The 17,109-nt window shown below is 36.0% G+C and overlaps 1 protein-coding gene across 1 annotated transcript in view; it reads left to right on the top strand.

Annotated features, from left to right (window-relative positions):
• The window catches only part of si:ch211-127i16.2 (amine oxidase [flavin-containing]), a 40,420-nt gene extending 24,871 nt beyond the window's left edge, over positions 1 to 15,549 (top strand). Inside the window, exons 10-12 of the mRNA XM_059544712.1 lie at positions 4,271 to 4,357; positions 7,830 to 7,930; positions 15,136 to 15,549. Of these exons, the coding sequence (XP_059400695.1) occupies positions 4,271 to 4,357; positions 7,830 to 7,930; positions 15,136 to 15,427 (480 nt within the window). The 3' untranslated portion in view covers positions 15,428 to 15,549. The remainder of the gene's footprint in view (positions 1 to 4,270; positions 4,358 to 7,829; positions 7,931 to 15,135) is intronic.
• The last annotated feature ends 1,560 nt before the right edge of the window (positions 15,550 to 17,109 follow it).

Here is a 17,109-nt window from a genome sequence, read left to right as displayed (position 1 = left end):
GAAGCTAGAAACCATATAGATACATTTTTACCATGGCATTGAGGTGCTATATGTGTGGTTTTAACTAGTTATCATGGTCTAAACGTATGCTACTTTTGAAGAAAAATGGTTAATTTGAATAAAACTTGAACAGTCTGAATAATAACATTTCACTATATAAAAGTTAGGTTGTTACAGTTATTTGATAATGAACACACATTATCATCTGCATATGTCAACACAAGCTGCTGTGAAATATGAACTTCTAAGAGACCAAAAAATGTAATATTATTAATATTGCAGCCTGCACTACAAACTGTGCCGAAGGTGTGCATCATCAAAGAAAGAAACAAAAAAATCATTACTATTAAGATACTATAACTATTAATAATAAGATATTTATTTTGTTAAGCAAAGGAGCAAAAATCTGCCTTTACACTTAAAAAAATAAAGATTGAAGTGTATCCTGAGAATTAACGATATTTACTGACACAATTTTTTTTTATCGTGATCATTTTTTGGGCCATATCGCCCAGCCCTATAACCGTCACAATAACCTGCTTCACAACCTTGTTGTGTTTTGAAAGCTAATGTGCTGGTTTTCTTCATCTAGCCTTACTTGAGGTGGTCAATAATATGTGGAGACAACTGTTAGCATTCCCATTTCAAAGTTCATTTCACGCTCTTAAGAGCCTTCATAAACATGCATTATAATAAATGAGTGGTTAGGCATTTAATAATAATATTATTTCCAAAAGAAATTATGTAATATTACCATTTTTTTTGTCAGACTGCACAACTACTGTACATTTGAAAGATCTTTTGACCCCAATTACAGCATCTAGGGACTAACTTACTTTGACCACTTATTGCAGCTAAACTAGCAACATTTTCTTGGTCAACCAGTGCGACAAATTTATTTATTTTTTTAAGTTAAATATATATATATATATATATTTAACTTTTTATTCCATTATCATTTAGACATGCTGATCAAAGTAATTCCAAACTTTGCTGCACCTGGAGACAGACAATGCCATTCTGCCATATACAGTCAATTTGTTTACACGTTCCACAGTGCATTTAGATTCAACGGTTCATTTTAGTTTGCGTGATTCACTACATTTATGGCCAGCAAAGCAACATTTTAGTGAAATTCGAATAGTGTTTTTATTTTTCAAATAATTATTGTACATTGAATATTTGACTATTTCACTATCCATGCACACCCCTAACTAAAATGACTACAACTGAAATAAAAATAAAGCTATTAACACTATATATAAATAATTAAACAAAAGCTAATGTCAAAGTCATGTAACAGAATTACTAAAACTAAATGAAAACTGAAAATACTGTGACGAGTCAGCTGCCTCCTCCCTGATTGTCACCGGCACCCCGTCCTAAATCGGCGCCCTTCACCAGGCTCCCGACTGCAGTGGGTGTGTGAGAGGAGGGGCGCTGGACGAGTCAGGGCTGGGGGGCGTGTGATGGGGTACACCTGAAGGAAATGGAGCCTCATCACCGCCGCTGTTTAAAAGCCCAACGCGCCTCTCCTCGGGAGACCGGTATCTTCCCCGTGCATGCACATTGGTGTCCTCGTGGGTCCAGGAAGGTTGTGTTGAGGAACTCCCGCGCCACCAGAGACGTGAGCTGCCGGACCCGCGATCTGGATGGGAACCACACCCGTTTACACGGCCGACGGGCCAGGATGCCGGGCCGTCCATCCCCTACCAGCGCCGCGGCCAACGAGAGTGATGCGGCCACTGGAGGAAGCCGGACTCCGCCCCTTACCTGCACCATTCCTACATGAACTCTGCCTGCCCCACACGAACCCCGCAGCACGACGAGGACACCAGATTCCCTGTTTATTTTGGACACTCTTCCCCTTTGGCCACCTTTATCCCGTTTTATTTGATTTTCTGTTAATAAAAGCCTCTCCGAGGCCTGACGCCACGCCCACTGTGTCTGTCTTGTGCTCCTCCCATCACAATACAAAAGCTAATTCAAAATATTAAGTCTGTAATAGTATAAATAATACTTGTATGGTAGTCTAAGCTAGTCTTTCGGCAACCAAATTGTCTGTAAACAAGCAATATCAGACTAGGGATTAGAAATGTCTTTGGTACGGCATTAAACTGAAAGTGTTATCTTGGGATAACAAATATTTCCAGCTCTGAGTCTTCAAAGAGTCTTTTCCTGACTGATAATGTGGCAGACTATTGATTTATCTGTCACTAGTCGCTCAATCAAACAAAGATGGCCACCCATCTTGCATGCAGAAAAAAGCTTGCCTATAGCTAAAATCCATGAAAACCAGACGAGACCAGAACTCCCTCTTTGAGATAAACTGGTCTGATAAACACATTTCCATCTCGCTTTTTATGATAAAACTCCCTGACTGCCTGTAGTCATGCATTATAGACAAGAGGGAGTTTATGGTTCCTTCATTCATATTGAATCAGATGGACAAGCCAGTCTGATTCTCATTTGCTAATACAACATTACTAATTTGCATTTGTCAGTATTTTATGTTGAAATACCCATTTATCACCATGTCCGTAAAATGACGAGTCATGTACTCTGCAAAGCATTTGTGTTATGAATTCAGACTGACAGCGCAATACACCCGAGCCCTGTGCTTTCTGCTTTTACTTGATATTACCTTCACATGAATGAGCTGGCAAGGTTTGAAGTGTGGACATGAAGTGTAATTTTGTGCGGTTTGTTTTATGGCTAGGCATTAGAGATAGTGGCTAGCCCTCCAACTCCTTATGGAGCACTTTTATAACCCCCCCCCGCAGATGGTTCCTCTGCCGCCCAGCCCCACACCTGGTCCGAAGCCATAACTGTAGGATGAGTTATTGCCCTGGACACTCGGTTCAAGTAGAAGTGTGCGCAACATGCAGATGCAGGGTTTTATACATTCCCTTAACATCTGTCACTCGCTGGCATAGTAACGGCAAGGGTGCACAGCCCGGCCACTTTCTACCCATAACTCATGGAGAACAGAGACCAAAAAGGAAATTGATTTACTCAGATCGATGGAGGTTGGAGAACCAGACCCAGCCCGGATCTCACCCTTGTAAAAGAGAACTACAGATTAGCATAAGTTGAAAAAGAATACTTATTATATATACTTTAGAAGAGCATAAGTAATGTTTTTGGAGACATTATTTGCAATTAATTGAAAATGTACTATAGTTTAAATTTAATGTATTTAAATAATGTACTTAATTTTTCTTAAAAACGAAGGGTTCTTTTTTGACCCTTTTAAGTAAGACATAAGTACATCTTTATGGAGGCAATAAGTTATAAAAGGCCCACTCCGCGTCGTGATTAAAAACGCCCTTCAGCCGTGACTCATTCACAACACAGCACACCTTTAATACTGATTGCTTTTAGAAAACTTACCACACAATAAAATATTAAAACCAAAAATGTATAGATTGATGTTACTTTTTTTAACTAAATAATAGTTCCTGACAGCAACAGTAAACAGCAAACGACATGCCCCATCTTATGGAGCTCAAATAAAAACAGAGAATAGGAACTGTTCTCATCTGCTGTCATTTATTTGTTTAACACCATAAAGAATATTTCCCAGACACATACCGTATTTTCCGGACTAGAAGTCGCACTTTTTTTCATAGTTTGGCTGGTCCTGCGACTTATAGTCAGGTGCTACTTATTTATAAAAATTAATTTGACATGAACCAAGAGAAATGAACTAAGAGACATGAACCAAGAGAAAACATTACCGTCTACAGCCGCGAGAGGGCGCTCTATACTGCTCAGTTCTCCTGTAGTCTACACTGAAAACAGCCCTCTCGCGGCTGTAGACGGTAATGTTTTCTCTTGGTTCTTGGTTCTAAATAAATGTGACTTATAGTCCAGTGCGACTTATATATGTTTTTTTCTCATCATGGCGTATTTTTGGACTGATGCGACTTATACTCAGGTGCGACCTATAGTCCAAAAAATACGGTACATCTACTCTCAGCATGAGAAAACGTCTGTCTTCCATCTTTTTGTTTAAAACGGACCGATTCGCGGCACAGTGTGAGTTTGCAAGCGTCACAATTGACAATTAAGGGTGAATGATGCAACACAAAGCCATCAGCAGTCACTCATACTTCATTAAACAAATAACCAACAGTTAATTGTGCTGAAATATATACATGGAACATTATATTATTGATTGTTTATGTTGGGTGGTGGCTAAGGGTGTTGCGCATAATTATACTTTTTGTGATATGATGATAAACAAATGTTTTTGTGCTCATTTTAGATGGAGGAGAGAAGAGATGCTGTGATCTCCAGCCTGGTGAAGTACCTTGGTCCGGAGGCGTCCACCTACATTCACTACGAAGAAAAGGTATGTGGCGAATAAAAGCCAATTCGTGTGGTGAGTCACAGAAAGTATAGTCATTGCCTTGCGAATCCCTTTGCTTCAGCTTTATTTAGTAGCAGCTAGGAGTACCTGGAGTGTATGGGAAAACAGTGCTGGGGGAAATCGGAAAATTATGCAGAAAAATATTTTCTGGTGGCTTGCGTTGTTAAACACAGCAATAGACTCAGGCAGACACTAACTCTTTAATTTTAGGTCATTTTGAGGACACCACTGAGACTGTGGAGGTTTTTCTCTGCAGCTGGCTGACTAACTTATGTTAATGTTTGATTGTGGAGAAATAGTGGTTATTTTATTTTTTACAGCATTATTCATTTCAAGAAAAATATGCTGTTTTAATAAATGTTAATTGATTCTTAGCTAACCCCATCCACTTTGGTAATTTTTGTTAACTAAGATAACTCAGACTACAGAACAACCCATAGAAATTAGCTGGACACAATAAACAAAGTGATTTTCAGTCAAATGTGCTCATAAATTGGTTAAAATGAATCGGATAGTATTCTTAAGGGGTATGGATTGAGTTGTAACATTGCAAATAATTCTAAATTCTGCTTTTGTTTAAATACATTGTTAAATTATACCGTAAAAACTGTAGAGAAATGGCAGACGACAACAGCTGCTAAGGTAGGACTGACCTGTAACTTTTTTAAAGTGGGGCTCAAAGGATTTTTAACAGATTTTAATTTGAATAAACTCAATTCAACAACAAATTATCCCAACTGTACTGCAAATGTATTCATGGAATACAATTTCATTTAGATGGCAAAACAAGTATTTTATGCATTTATGAACTGAACCTCAGGCAATGTCAACAGCATGAACCAATTAATGGGTGGTTTCCATTTTTGGAAATGATATTACAAATGTCATTCAGACAGAGCTGCAGAAACGTTTCATATGCAGTTTGTAAAACTTAGGCTGCTAAGCGTAGGTATTTAAGACTCCCTCATTCCTTAATTTCGATGTCCTCCGGGGGTGCAGTGTTTAATTGTTTAATTTACATCAGAACCAGTATGATGTCATTTTATTTAAACTCAGTTCTACCAGTTATTGATACATGCCGGCCTGTACAAGTGGTTTGGAAAATGTATGGACGAAAGAGTGGCAGTGAAAGCATCTTTTAGTCTTGAATAGGTCCAAATGTCAAAGCTCTCAGTTTGCAGTTCCTGTTCCCACTGAATGAGTCAGCATATGAAAATAACACACATTGTCTAGAATCAGGCATGAGCCTATTAAGACCTGCTAGAGTTCATCACCTCTGTCCAGTCTCCTGTATGACTCTGACAAGCCTCCGTGTGACACTCACCACGGGCGTCAACTGAAATGGAAATCTCTGCGGCCACCGCTATTCACCATTGACCAAAGCTGAGAACCAGTCCTCCACTGTGCCTGAAATGCACCATTTCACAAAAGAGATGGGAATTTATTTCTCCCTGAGCAGTAAAAAGGTGCCATAGACCATACAGGAGGTGTAATTTAGATTGACAAACGGGCACATTGGTTTGACAGCAATCAGCTTCAACAGTATGTTAACATTTTACCACCTTGGTGTGAAAGGAATGTCAGGCCACTTTAGCACTGTAAGTGAAAAGGGGGAATAGCCTTAAGCAACTCTGTGGCCTGTGGATAGAGAGCGGGATAGGATGATGGGACTACTGATGGCAAGGCCAGTTTCAATGAGCTGCAACTGAGAAAGGAAATACACTACCTATACCTTTTCAAGTAGAGAATTACCCAGAGTGCCATGAGAGGTCTCATGCACTGGGCTTATGGTGCATTGTGAAAAGCAAAGGTGCTTCAACTCAAAAATATCCATGGTGTTACATCCATATAGTCTGAAGGAGCTGAAGAAAATTAATCAAATTAATTAATTAAAGGGCTGGGCGATGTGGCCAAAAATGATATATCTGTATTTGTTGGCTGAAATGCGATATACAGTATATTTATCAGTATTTTCTACATTTTCTATTAGGATTTATTTTTATTTATTATACAGCCTGCCCAGTGTTGTCCGATAAAACAATGTTTATATTAAAGGAAATGAAAACAAATATAGTGAAAGTAGGCTATACTATCTATTATGTGCAAAAAAGGGGCTAAATTCACATTACATTCTAACATTGCAACATTACAATCTAAACATTTTTTACAACAGAAGTTCAATCCACTAAACTAAACTAAAGTAAATAAACACAAGAGCACAGTTACATTAGTTGCATTATATTTTGATCACCCCATTACTGTTATCTGCTATCAGAACATACACTTGTAAAAATTCTAAATATGACAATTATTGCGCTCTTATTCTATATATATATATTTATTATTAATCTTGATATACTACTGTGTATATATATAATTACAAATGTCTAAATTGTTCTTATTTTATACCTGATAACTGTCCAACTGCATTTTTAATAAAAAATTATAAATCAGAGAAATATTGATATATTCTCCATTGTTTAATTCCCATATCCTGCATCATAATTCTCCAACAAATAATGCACTGCATTTCTCTGTTGAAAGCAGTTTTTTTTACTAAAGGCTTTTGGCATTAACTGAATTGGACAATGTTGAAGGGCCCTTCGCCAACTACATCTGTTCGTTTATTTTTTGCTTATTTATTTATTGAATCCATGTCGGTTATGTATTGTATGTTCCAGATTTTTAATTTATAAAGTGAATGCACTATATGTAATTTTTGCATCAAGTTTTTATTTTTCAGCTGTATTAAGCTAATAATGGTTAACTCTAATGGTGTTAAAAAAAATTTCATAGAAAGGTGAAGCATACCACCAAGAGAGCTGCTTGAGATGACACAGCTGCATTTTAATATAATCATCTAAGTCCAAAAATGTATTATTAACATGCAAATCATTCTGACAGGCTTGGAGAGTTTAAGGGTTTTCCTTCAAGTGCCTTCATAAAATCTACAGGCGCATTTAAGAACATTCAACATTAACAAAGATGCCTACTTAAGACCATCAGGGTATTTCTTGAAGAAGGGCTACAGGGCTCTAATGATGAATAATGACATGAATAATGAATATTTCTTCATTAAATTAAATTAAATTATAAACAATTTCTAGACCTTTTTTTATTTCGTTTGAACATGAACTGAAGGGAACATTTAGTCGAATCCACACAGAATTCATTGAGGTGGTTGCAGGGAGTTTGTGATGATTTGAAGCTGCAGTAATATAAAAATAACCTGCTCTTTGTGAAGAGAAACAAGAAGACAGTCTGCCAAATGTTGTCTGCCAGAGATTTAAAAGTTCTGTCAGTGTCAATGCAAATAGCACCTGCATATTAAAGCTGTCTCTTGGGAAATAAAGGACAAGCCGCATCACAACCACAGAGTCCAAATGTATGCTAGATTATTTATTAGAATGACACTGACTGCTGCAAAATGTTAATTGTTGTGTTGTGTTTTCAGGACTGGGCAAAAGAAGAGTGGAGTGGAGGCTGTCCTGTGAATGTAATGACCCCTGGGATGCTAACATATTACCACCCAAGTCTTCGAAAGCCCTTCGGCAGGTAAACCAGTCCACTACACTGGCCAAATCCCTTTATTTTCAACAAAGCCTATTTCAGATGAGTGTTTCACCACATTCTCTGTCTTTAAAGGAGTAGTTCACACACCAAAAAAAATGACAATTGTGTCATTATGTATTTACCCTCATGTTTTTACAAACCCAGTGGTATTTTTCGACGGAACACAAAAGGAGTTTTATTTTTCCTAATACAACGGCTACTCATAGTGTGACCATAGCTGTCAAGCTTCAAAAAAGCATTAGAGTAGCCCATTCAACTTCAAGACTGTATTAAAGCTCAAATTCCCATGACTTTAAATACAGAGCACAGGTCATGTAGATTACTTCTATGTCGTGGAGTGAAAAAACTAAATAAATAAAAATACGGTTCCAAGTGGCTCACATCTCATTTTGGTTCATTTTAGTTGTGATCAGAGCATTTTTTTGTGGTGCCTAGACCAATAAATAGTAATAATAATAATATTTACAGTAGTCCAGGCACCAAATAAATTGTAAAAATTATTTAATAAATTGTTATATAAATTGTAATATTTATCAGTCACTGTTACTAATACTAACAACAACAAAAGTAATAATATATTTAATAATAATATTTATTACTTTTAGAATATTAAATAATAATAATAATAATAATAGTTATTATTATTGGCTGAATACCTCAAGCGTGTGACGTAAATTTGCCAACAAACAGCCTTTGTGCCACGGACGTATTGTACTGGTTCAGGAAACAGTCCTCATCCTCCATTAAATGTGCTGCACACATCTGAATATTTGGGTTGGACTGTTCTGGAACAGTGTTGGTAATACAACTTAACCACTGATTTCTAGTCCTGTATTCTTTTGGAAGGCCAAACAAAGTATTTTCGCTTTCACAACAAAACACAGCATCTCCACGACATGGCGGCAACGGCAACAGCGAGAATAAAAGTAACGCTTTCTCTCTTTGCGTGAACATTTTGGTGGCGTTATGCAAATCTTCTCACATCGTGACGTAGACATGTGGGGGCGTGTTAGAACGAGCCGTTTTAGGAGGGCTTGGTTGATGCTTAACTTTTATGCACCAAGAGATGACCCCTTTAAAATTATTAATTTACTTTTGCAAAAAACTATAACATACATGTTTGGAATTACATGAGTAAACTGACAGTGTTCTTTTTTGCGTGAACTATTGCTTTCATCACATATCTCTGTGACTTTAGCAGACGTTACCGGCAGATAAAGATAAACATGAGAGAAATACATAAATGCAGATTTTACCTCAAAGTGCAAATGCTATCCGAATGCATGACTAGATGTCAAAAGGACAACGCTCTCAGGGGAAAACACCTCAAAGGCTATTTGAAATTGTCCGGTTAAGCAATTGACAGGGCTGAACTAATGCTCACCCAAGGAGAACATACAGAAAGAGCGTGCAAGACAGAAAGCGAGAGTGTGCTGTGGCTGGAATTGAGGAGAAATTTCCATAATAGAATTAAATCCATAGGGAGAGGAATGAGTTCATCATATAAAGGTGGTTGAGGCATGTACAGACTTCCCATTTTGTCTGGTACCTGTGTGGACGATGAGCTGATCCGGAAGGTGGGCTGTAATCTGTCCTTGACCCACTTGAAAACAGATGAGATCTTGAAGCTCTTGATCTCTCGGATGCTACAAGACTCTTTCATGCATTAAATCTCCATCCATTCTTCCTCACTGTAGCTTCTGAAAATGTTAATGATTTCTATTAGATGTGAATAATTAAAAGCAATAAAGCATGAATTAATGACTGGTTCGCTAGCACGTATCTCAGTCAAGATGTCTCAAGAGAGTTTCGTAGTACATTGTAGTACATGAAAAGGTTTTGTAGAACTTTAATACTTTAAAATCACAGCTGTCAATTTAACATGTTAATTTAGTGCATATAACTCTAAATAAAGAGTTCTGCTTTATGAATTTTATGAATACATCTTTCTCTGCTGATAAAAATGAAATAAAAATGTTTGTATACATCTCAATTTTGCATAAAGGCATTTCAGTAAGTTTCACTGTATCTTTCAACATACAGTACCTTCTGATGTTCTTTCATGTTTATTTAACATGAATGAATTTGTAACTTGTATTAAAGTGGATAAAGCTTGAACTACAGCGATCTGTCACTCCACATTTAAGAGCATCAAAACGGCATTTATCGTTTGAATTTTGTGATAAAATTTACAAGGTTTGAAAGCTGAGATCATAAACGTTTCTAGGCAATTAAGTCAAAAGTACAAAGGTAGCGCTCTGATATACTACACTGAAGTTACGTAACATACAACATTGAGATTTTGCTCTCAGCCAAAACTATTTGCTCTGGAACAAATAATAAATTCATGAGACGAAAGACTGTCTATTAGGTTTACCCAAAATGAATTTTATCTCATGTTTAACCAGTATAGAGACATCAGAGCCAGCGGCAAATTCCAGAAGATGTGGCCGAGGTGAGGCTGCTCTCAGAGGGTTCATGAGCGCTAAAGGGCTGCTGACACCCTAGAGCTCACATCTCTGAAAACACTGAAACAAATGTTCAAATAGTTATCTTTTTCTTAACAAACTGCGTTTTTGAAGTCTAAACAACTACAATCTCACCTAAAAAAAAACTCTTAAAACTACATTTTGCAACAAAAACAGCATTATTTATAAAATTATGGTTGATTTGGGCATCTGTACGGAAGTTCTAAGCAGCCATGCATTATAATTTAAATTTTTTCTTGTTTTCTCGTTTTAACGACTTAATTTTCTCGTTATCTCGACATAACGAAAGTCGTTTTCTTGTTATAACGACTTATTTTTCTCGTTATCTCGACATAACAAAAGTTTGTTTTCTCATAACGACATGACAGTTTTACTGTTGCTATAGTAACGAACTCAACTGACAGGCATCTGATGGACAATCATGCAGGCGCTCTTACTGTAGCCTATATCTCAGCAAATTTTGCTTCGCCTAGGTAATAACGTCTAAAATACTGTACATAAATAAAGGTTGATCAATCACTGTTGATTTTTCCAGAGACAGTATTGTTTTTGTAATTAACATGTTTAAATGGCAACACCGCGAACACTTCAGAAGGGTGCAGAACTATTCTAAGATCTTAAAAAAAAAATTTAACTGACTTTTAATTTTCCCTTTATTTGAAATAAAATGATATATAATTTGTCATTTTTAGAAGTCATTTTATGCTGTGGCAGATATGTGCGTTACAAGCTTCTGTTTGAAAAGATCGTTCATGTGCACCAGAAGTGTATGTGTGTGTGTAGAAAAAAAACGATTACAACATTATAGAACAAAACTGAAGTAAATTAGCCTATGCATTTTACATATACAGCGCATTTCTCATCAATATGGTTAACAATAAAGTTTATAATAAGGAAAAGAAGCACATCACAAATAGCCTATCGTTAAATCGTAGATAAACAGAACATCTCCGCTTTTTAACTACCTAATCATGTGCCTAAAAGAAGCAAAAATAAAGATGTAGGTGCAAACAGAATACAGTGACGTCAACCTTGGTTTTGATAAGCAGTTATTTTATGACAAGAACCTGTTGGTGAAACTCATGCATCTAGCAAGAACTTAAAACACAAAATAATCATATTGATTCAAGCATTTATCATTTATGAATTAAATGTCAGTAATGAACAAGACTTTGCTCCACGTACAGTAAAGTGGATAGTGTACAACACCCCATCAGTTATATTCAGGTCTATAGTGCCACCTGCTGGCGCAGTTTTGTAACTTCTTAGAGAAAATTAAGTCGTTGTAATGAGAAAACGACTTTCGTTATGTCGAGATAACGCGAAAATTAAGTCGTTATAATGAGAAAACAAAAAGGAAAAAAATTATAATGCATGGCCGCTTAGAACTTCCATACATCTGCCATGACAGTTGCTGTGAAATACCGCAAATGGTGTGAAATGGTTGCAGCTCTGTTATCAATAGAATATTGAACTCCTCTCAACCAATCAGATTCTAGAACCAGAAAAACTAATTAAAAATTAAAGTTGTAGTACACTTCTAATTTTTTTTTTATTATTTTTTTATACTTGAAACACCGTTTTATATATATGTGTGTGTGTGTGTGTGTGTGTGTGTCAAAGACAAAAAAAATAAAAGTGTACTACAGCTTTAATTTATTTTCCACCATACATGTGTCCTGTTTAATTTGATGTATTTCTGATGAAAAAATTCTATCTATCTCTTCTATCTTCTGTCTATCTTAACTTTATATAAGGATCACAGTGCACCCCCTTAAATAACGATTTACTTAAATTTTTAGATCTAAAAAGCAAGTTTGTTAAATGCTGTCCTGCCGCCATGGGCGCCGTATGGGGGGGGAAAGTTAGGACAATTCCAAGGGCCCCTGACTGACAGGGGGCCCAAAAAATAGGTAACAATTAATTGTAAAATTTTTATTATATTATACACTATATAAAACATCATCATTGAGTATATTTCAAATAATAATAAAATGAATGATGTCTTGGATTTTACTTATTTTGGCAATAAAAGTTAAATATCACCATTGAACAAAAAATAAAACATCCATATTGACCGACCACCCCCCTGTATCTACATGAAATGGTTTGGCCCTGCCTTAGCACACTCATCAGTGACGGTGTTTCGTTAGTTGCAGACAGTCAATTAATGATGAGCTAAAAATAATATCTGATGACAATTATGATGAAATTTATGCCGCGTTTTCGTTAACTAGCCGAGATTGGACTATAATGTTATTTGAGGACTACTGGACATTCAAAATGCATCCTATAGGCTATTGTCTTTCAAAATGTGTGTCCCTGTCATTGGATTGCGATCGGATAAGGGCCGTTTGGAGATCTAGTCAGTATAACAGCTGCAGTGGATGGATAGACTACCAAAATGTTAACTAGCGATCTGAAACAATGGCCTCAGCACCCGAAGGGGCAGGGATGAGGTGACCAGATGTCCCGTTTTTCCTGGGGGTCACAATTCATTGTCGATTAACAAAGTTAGTGGGATAGGCGAAATTACGCTGACACACAGAAGTGTTCTCTCTCTCTGCGCGCGCGCACCACTCCCTCAGTTCTCATATACAGTGCGCGATCAGTTCTCAGCGCGAACAGGTGTGTGAAAACTGAACGTGTGTCAGAATTTAATGCATGCATTCCGTCTTAAAAGGACAGCATTCTAAATTAAATAGGCTACCTATGTCATTAATTTTAACCAACAAAATACGTTAAATAAATTTATACATGTTAAGTAAAACCTACAGTATCTGAAAAATGAGTTTAATTTGTGTCTCTATTGTATTTGTCTTATTGTGCTTCTTTAAAACACACACACACACACACACACACACATATATATATATATATATATATATATATATATAAAATATTATTTATAAGTTGCTCCTTTTTCACTTCTGTTAAATGGATAGTTCACCCAAAAATCAAAATTGTCATAATTTATTCAAGATTTTCCAAAATGTATTCCTTGATTCAAATTTCTCATAAGCTTAATTGATTTGGTCTAAAGAGAGAATAATTAATTATAATTTTAATTTGAAAACTACATATAAATTAGCTACCACTGTGTTAATGACTTAGCATCATTCCAGGGAGGCATAAGTGCCTTTCACCCTGTTACAACTTGATGAACCACTGAAACGATTTTGGAAACATTATTTTAAGGTAAAAAATGTTGCTTTAAGGACATTTTTATGGTGGCTTTTAATCTTAATCAAATAGTGAACTGCTTACTGTATGCAGACTTGCATTTACAAATCACCAGCAGTAAATATTGTGCTACTAGTATTGAACTACAAGCAGCAAGACAGTTGCAAGCCTTTGGTTAGAGTTATGTAAAGCTTTTGATGGGACAGTTAGGTCCTAGAGATGTGGTGACAACAGCTGTGCAGAGGGGGCCCAATTCAATTTTTTGTCATGGGGCCCAAAATTCCTGTCAGCGCCCCTGCCTGCTGCTAAAAAACAGTTCCTGACAGCAACAGTAAACGGCAAGAGAATGTGCCGAACATGCCTCATCTAATGGAGCTTAAATAAAAATAGAGAATAGCTCTTATCATCCATATATATTTTAATAAATATACTGTTTTAGTTACTACTTTAATTCAAGTAACAAATTATTTTTATGATTTAAATATATGATTTAAAATAAATATAATAACCCTGAAGGGAGTAATGACCAGGTGGTACTTCTGATGTCCTGATTTTGATTGAGGTGATACTTACCCAGAAAAGTTTGAAAACTGCAGGACCAGACTGTAAGATTTTATGCTGGCTGTTTTTGATGCAGTATTTCCAGAGTTAGAAGAACATATCTTGCATGCTATTGAAGGTTGGAAAAGAAAACAGACCTCTTTTATGTCTTAGTGATTCACACAGACAAAGAGCATAGGTGAAAAGCATTGTGGGTAAAGGATGTCCCTCAGGGTTTCACGAATGTCCACGCATCCATAATGCATGAAGGCTAAACTGCGTGGTGGATGGGAAACTGCCTTGCATGGAGAATGTTGTTGAATGCAGCAATAAGCGTTTTTTTGTTTTGTTTTTTTGAGAACCCCAATTAAAAAGTTATTTTTGTTAAATTCACAGCAGACATGAGTGCATTATCTTCTGGAGGTTTTCTGATCCGTTTTATATGCCCATAATTTTTCATTATTATTATATAATTATATATTATTAATTATATTCTTTTTTTTTGTGTGTAAATCACTTTTTAATAAAAGCGTCTGCTAAATGCATAAACTATTCTTTAACCCTACACTTAATAAATACACATACATTTGTTTTAAATGATAACATTATTATTATTATTTTGATTGACAGCCAAGCTATTAATAATTGTGTGTGTGTGTGTGTGTGTGTGTGCGTGTATTATAAAGTTTATCTAAGACCTTTATGTGTTCAATGACAAACCTAAAGACTCATGACTGCTATTAGCACAAAGTTAGATTTAGTTAACTAATATACCCATTATTCATTTTGACAAGCATCAATTAGAAATACAAAGTTTTTTATTACCAGTCACCTTGACATTTTCCACATCCTGGGTCTTGATACTCAGTCATAGTGGTTTCAAAGGATACAGGACGTAATAAGACTTGATTAAACACTTCAAACATGATTAATGCTTAATTGTCTTGTCTCTTAAATGTCCATCTCTTTTGTCAGGATTAATTGGGCCGGCACAGAGACGGCCACCCAATGGTGTGGATACATTAATGGAGCCATTCAGGCCGGTCAGCGGGCAGCTATGGAGGTCCTGGCTCAGATGTGTCCTTCTTCTCTGTCCCAGGAGGAACTGGACGCAGTGCGAGCTTCCCTGAAACACAGTGACCCAAGAAAGGATTCAAAGTGTTCATCGTCTAAGTGTTATTACCTCTTTGGGGTGGTAATGACAGCGGCTGCTCTGGTGACAGCCTACCTTTTGGCCAAACCAGAACTGGGATTTGAATGGTTTTAAAATAATTATTAGCAGCACTTAGCCATTGTGCCTTAAAATGCACAGCTAAAATAACAGTAATTTACAGATTCATGTCAACCTGACACATTTTACATTTACTTACAATGCATTTCTGAATGAAACAGAATATATACTGTATATGCATAGATGCACAATGCCACATCATTTTAGTTAATAACAATAATATGGTCAGTGAAAATGTGTCCAACTATAATAGACCAGACATTTAATCTGAAACCAACATTATTGAATTTTTTAACATATAATATTCAATATCCCAGAAACAGTATCATTATACAATATCAACATTAATAAGTCTTGACACTAATATTTATTCTGTATACTCACTTATCACATGCCTTATTACATTGTACTGCATGTTCTTTACAGACTGCTTACTGTTAATGCTTAGGTTTGTTCATGTTCACCTGCGTCCATGCAAATTATAAGATGGAAATGCACTACGTTAGCCAGTGAATACATTTACAATCCGTTATTCATCCAAAAATAAAAATAAAATAATTAATTACCCACCCTCATGTCTTTCCAAACCTGTAAGGCCTTCGTTCATCTTCAGAACATAAATGAAGATATTTTTGAGAGCATTCTGACCCTGCATAGACAGCAGCGCAACGGAAACATTTTATGACTCAGAAAGGTAGTAAGAACATCGTTAAAATAGACCATGACCCATCAGTGGTTTAACCTCAATTTTATGAAGCCATGAAAATATTTTTTTTGTGTGCAAAGAAAAAAAAAAGGACTTCCGTGTCATTATTTGACGTGCTTTTACAGCAGTATCACGATGCATGCATGTGATCCTGCTGGAACGACATGAGGATGAGTAATTAATGACAGAATTTTCATTTTTGGGTGAACAAACCCTTTAATGCTATTTGATTTTTTTTTAAATTTATAATTTATGCTAAATAATAGAGCACAAAGAATCCATATTCATTTATATGTAACATCTGCACAAAAAGGCACTTAATCCATATTGTTTTTTTATATATATAAAATGTCTTTTTTTTTCTTATATTTTCATCAACGGTATGTTTAAAATCATTAAATAATAATCTTGATCCCTTTGTCTCATCTTCATTATTTGAACACAATTGTAATTTGGTTGACTAAATGAACACCGCTTAGAATAAATCTTAAAAACCACAATATTTCAGAGCTATCAACATCGCACATTTTACTTCTGTCATGCGACATTTTTGTGTGAAACGAGACATTCATTTTACAACACCCTGAACTGAGACAGTTTCACAGTGCTTCATGGGAGAGGGCAGAGTTTATATTGCGATTCTCTGATTGGTGGAGATTTTTGCAGAATCATGGATAATACAGTTTTTCATCAAAAATTCCACTGCTAAAGATAATTAAAAAGGTTGAAATAATGTGGTCTGTTGGCTTCAACAAAAACATTTACCATCGATTAACAACCTCATAGCTCACAGTAGGCCTGTCTTTAACGATTTAGAAGTTACCGTTAAAAATCTATTCCCCTGTGGAGAAAATAAATGAATGGGATTTTCACTTCCAGAAGCTGTTGTGCTACATAGAGCCAGATGGTTAAAAGAAAAGACGTGTTTAATATGTGCAGCAATTTGGTGTTAAGTAAAACTGTTGACTTTAAACACAAATCTTTTCAAATCAAATTAAACTGGAACACCATT

Source organism: Carassius carassius, chromosome 49 (assembly GCF_963082965.1).
Source record: "Carassius carassius chromosome 49, fCarCar2.1, whole genome shotgun sequence".
NCBI lineage: Eukaryota > Metazoa > Chordata > Actinopteri > Cypriniformes > Cyprinidae > Carassius > Carassius carassius.
This window is presented reverse-complemented; position numbering and strand designations above follow the sequence as displayed.